The sequence below is a fragment of the Coloeus monedula genome (assembly GCF_965178545.1).
Source record: "Coloeus monedula genome assembly, chromosome: 29".
Lineage (NCBI taxonomy): Eukaryota > Metazoa > Chordata > Aves > Passeriformes > Corvidae > Coloeus > Coloeus monedula.
The window spans coordinates 3,251,930-3,255,996 of NC_138809.1; the positions used below are offsets into that span (position 1 = coordinate 3,251,930).

Below are 4,067 nucleotides of genomic sequence, written 5' to 3' on the forward strand. Positions count from 1 at the left end.
AGGCTTTGGAATGGGCTTCCCAGGGAGGTTTGGAGTCCCCGTCCCTGGAGTTGTCCGAGGAACAACTGGACATTGGTCTGGGTGACCAGATGGTGATGGGTCAAACGTTGGACTTGATGACCTTGGAGGGCTTTTCCAACCTAAGCAATCCCAAGATTTTAAGTTTGGGATCCACCTTGGAGCACAAAGGCCTGGTGATCTTGGGCTGTGCCCTTGCAGTGGCACTGGTGACATCCTGGTGACAATGCTGAACTCAGCATCCCCAAAATGAGTTTTGATTAAAATTACTCAGAGGCTTCAGAGCTTAGAGGACCTCGCGTGTCACTTCAATCCCTTTGAAATACGTTTTGCTGTCTCATCCCCACAATCCACGGGTGCAGGGATGGTTGCAAAGAGCACTGACCCCCATCCAAGGTCGGATGATTCTGTTTGGGAGGGATTGGACCTAAATCTGAGGCTTACACCCCAATTGTGTGAGTGACACATGGGGAGCCACCTTTCTTCGAGTCACTGAAGGAAAATAAACACAGAGATCAGCTCCTGTTTCCTTTGGAACCACAATGATGCCGAAAGGATTTTTTTCCCTGAAGTTTGAGACAAAAGGAGACTTTTGGGTGTTGGGTTTGTGTCACTCAAAGCAGGGCTGGAAACGATCACTAATTATGAGCTGAAATGAAGACAATGGCGAGGCTTAAGAGGATCTTTTTCTTTGTAGGTGAAAAGAATTTAGTAAATGATGGGTGACCTCACATCCTCCTTATTGTCTGAAAATGGGATAAAAGGGGAGAGACCTGGGAAATCTTCCATTCTTCCAGCTCTGCTGATTTATCCCTCCAAGACACCAGGGTAAGTCTGACTTCATTGTACTCCTCAGTACTCAAAAATTGCTCCTTTTTTATCTTGCAAAATTCCAGCAGTTTTAGAAAAGCTGAGGTAGAGAGAAGTGGATTTAGAAAAGTTGGGGGAAAGGGAAGAACAGAGCAAGGAAGATTTTCCTTGGGGACTTTCTGAAGGTAAATCTTCCTGTGCATCAACTTTGAGAAGGGAATTAATGGGATTTTTCTGAGTGAAGAATTGTTTAAGGACCAGGTAGTTCAGTCCCAGAGAAAGGGGAAGATTTTTTTAAGAGATTCAGAAGAAAAAGGGATGTGGTGGTAGGAAAGGAAGAACTGAGACACCTCAAACAGGCCAGGAAGGAAGGAAAGAGCAGAAAAAATGGGAATTTGCAAGGGAGGGTTGAACTGGGAGCAGCTGGAGGAGAAGGACAAAGTACAACTGGTTCGTACTGGGAACCTGTGGCCTGACTGTGCTGCTTCCTTGGCCGCACTTTGTCTTTCCCAGCTTGATCCCAAATCCCAAGCAACGATGCAGAACAACATCGGCTCCGAGTGCCTGCAGGGCTGTGAGGTGGCCTGTTCCCAGCCCTGTGCCTACAGCAGGAGCCTGGAGCCCTGCGTTGCCTCCTGTGGAGATTCCAGGGCCGTGGTGTTCCCTCCTCCCATCATCCTCACCTTCCCGGGCCCCACTCTCAGCACCTGCTCCCAGGAGAGCGTTGTGGGAGCATCCCTTCCCACCGTTTTCGGCGCTCCGATCCCAAACGGCTCCGATGAGTCCTGTGGGGTGGGCGGCTCCTTTGGGCCTGGGGGCCTGGCAGGGATGGGAGGCTCCTTCAGATCCGGGGGCTCCTTTGGGTACGGGGGCTCCTCAGGGATCGGGGGTGCCTCTGGATGGGGGGGTTCCTTTGGTTCTGGGGGCGTGGCGGGAATGCAGAATTCCTCTGGATCCTGTGGGTACGGAAGTGTGCTGGGGGCGAGGGGTTTCTTTGGATCTGGGGGTGCCTTTGGCTACGGAGGCTCCCTGGGAATGGGGGGCTCCTGGTACAGCCGGAGGTCCCACAGCAGCCGCCGCGGATCCCGCCTGGGGAACTGAGGCTCATCCTAAGGCCAAACAACCTGGGAGATGAAAACCCCGGATCCAGATCCACAGCCAGGCCTGGAATTCCGAGGCTGCTCCCTGAAAACCAGGCTCACATCTCCTCCTGCTCTGCCTCACCTTCAATCAAAAGCTGTCCCGTGGGATGATGTCTCTCCTGGAACTCTTTAATTAATCTTGTCCCTTGTCCTTTCTGGTGGGGTGGGAATGCTCCAGAATTCCAGCTGTGATTTTCTGTAAAGGCTCCAGCTTCACCTTGTGTGGCTTTTGCCCACGGGGGTGATCTGGCTGCCCTTGGACCACCAATGAATTGCTCTGTTTTATTCCATTTCATTTCCTACAAGCCCGAATAAAAATCCTGAATTGCATTGGCAGCTTCCTGGTTTTCCTTTCCACAGAATGCCAGGATCCTTTAGGTTGGAAAAGACCTCCAAGGTCATCAAGTCCTTTAATCCCCACAAAATTAGGTCACCCCTAAGCATCCCAATCCCCCATTATCCTGGCTCCAAGGGTAAACTGGTTTTGAGTGGGAGCTCCACCAGTCCACCCCCAGAGGTTGTTCCTACCTAAATTATTCTGTGTTATTTGTTAGAATGAATAATGTGGCATAGATCAGAAAGGGAAATTAGTTTATTGAGGAATTTCAGACAAATTATGTTTGCATTAAAGCAGAATTAATTCCCCTCTGATGAGAATTAATCACTGCCCAAGAATTCACTTCCACACCGGTTTGTAACTGAAACTGTGATGAAATAAAAGCCAGAACCCGAGGCTGTGATGCAACAGGGCTTTAATACAAACAAAAGAGTGGGATGAGGCAGCGCAGAGACAAAGAACGGAATCTCCAAGTCAGAATTCCCATTTCAGCATTCCCATTTCAGAATTCCCATTTCAGCATCCCCACTTCAGCATTCCCATTTCAGCCTGGACTCCAATCCAGCAGTCATTCCACAACATTCTTTTTCCAGCCGGACACTTTCACAGCCAAATCCCGTGACTGGTTTGACTCTTCAGGTTCAGGGAGTACAAAACACAACAGGAGCAAGGGAAAAGGGAGGGAACATCGGGATCCTAAGCCTTGGACAAAGCACAACGAGATCCGAACAACCCCGGCCCCCACCGGATCAGCTGGAGCAGAGACTGCTTGGAATATCTAGCTGTCAACTACTACTTTGCATCCTATTTCTCCTGTGGCTATTCCTCGGTTTTAAAGGGTTAAAAAGGCCCATAGTTCCCGTAGCGATACCTGTAGTACCCTCGGGAAAAGTAGGGATAATAATTCCTACCGAAGCCCGAGAAATAGGAGCTGCGGTAGAGGCTCCCCAGGCGTGACATCCCACCCCCGCAGGAGCCCTCCCCGCCGTAGGAGCCCCCTCCCATTCCCCCGCAGGAGCCCATCCCGTAGGAGCCGCCTCCCCCACAGGAGGAGCCCATTCCTCCCCCTCCAGATCCCATTCCTCCCCCTCCAGATCCCATTCCGCCCCCTCCAGAGCCCATTCCGCCCCCTCCAGAGCCCATCCCGCCCCATCCGGATCCCCTCCCACCTCCTCCAGATCCCATCCCTCCTCCAGACCCCATCCCGCCACCTCCAGACCCCATCCCACCTCCTCCAGACCCCATCCCACCTCCTCCAGACCCCATCCCACCCCCTCCAGACCCCATTCCCCCATGGATTTCAGGGATGGACGTCCCAACGATGCTCTCCGTGGGGCAGGAGCTGATGATGGGTCCCGGGAATGTCACGACCACGGGTGGGGCGTAGACGATGGCTCGGGAATCTCCGCAGGAGGAGACGCAGGGCTCGCTGCAGGCGTCGACGTAGGGCTGGCCACACGTCACCTCGCAGGGCGAAGCACAGCGGGCACTGAGCAGTTGGCCGTAGGAAGACATCGTTCCCGATCCAACCTGGAAGGAAGAGAAGGTCCCAGCCCGGTGGAGGCAGAGCCAGAGGATTGGAAGGATGGGGAAGAATTCCTGAATTCCTCGGTTTCAGAGTTATTTGTGTGTTTAATCCTTGAATCACCACCTTTTAGAGGTATAAATGCCCCCAAACTTCTCCATGAGGGAGGAAATGCAGGTAAAAAGAGGTGGTTTTGTCCTTAAATTCTTAGGGGTGAGACTGAGATAGCCAGTAG

General features: G+C 52.2%; 1 protein-coding gene across 1 annotated transcript; it reads right to left on the bottom strand.

The window, feature by feature from the left end:
• Positions 1-3,147: 3,147 nt before the first annotated feature.
• On the bottom strand, positions 3,148-3,822 carry LOC309583300 (uncharacterized protein; the record flags this gene model as incomplete). Its single annotated transcript, XM_082298929.1, has 2 exons — positions 3,148-3,368; positions 3,537-3,822. 2 exons carry the CDS (start codon positions 3,820-3,822, stop codon positions 3,148-3,150), a joined length of 507 nt encoding a protein of 168 aa, XP_082155055.1.
• Positions 3,823-4,067: the final 245 nt, after the last annotated feature.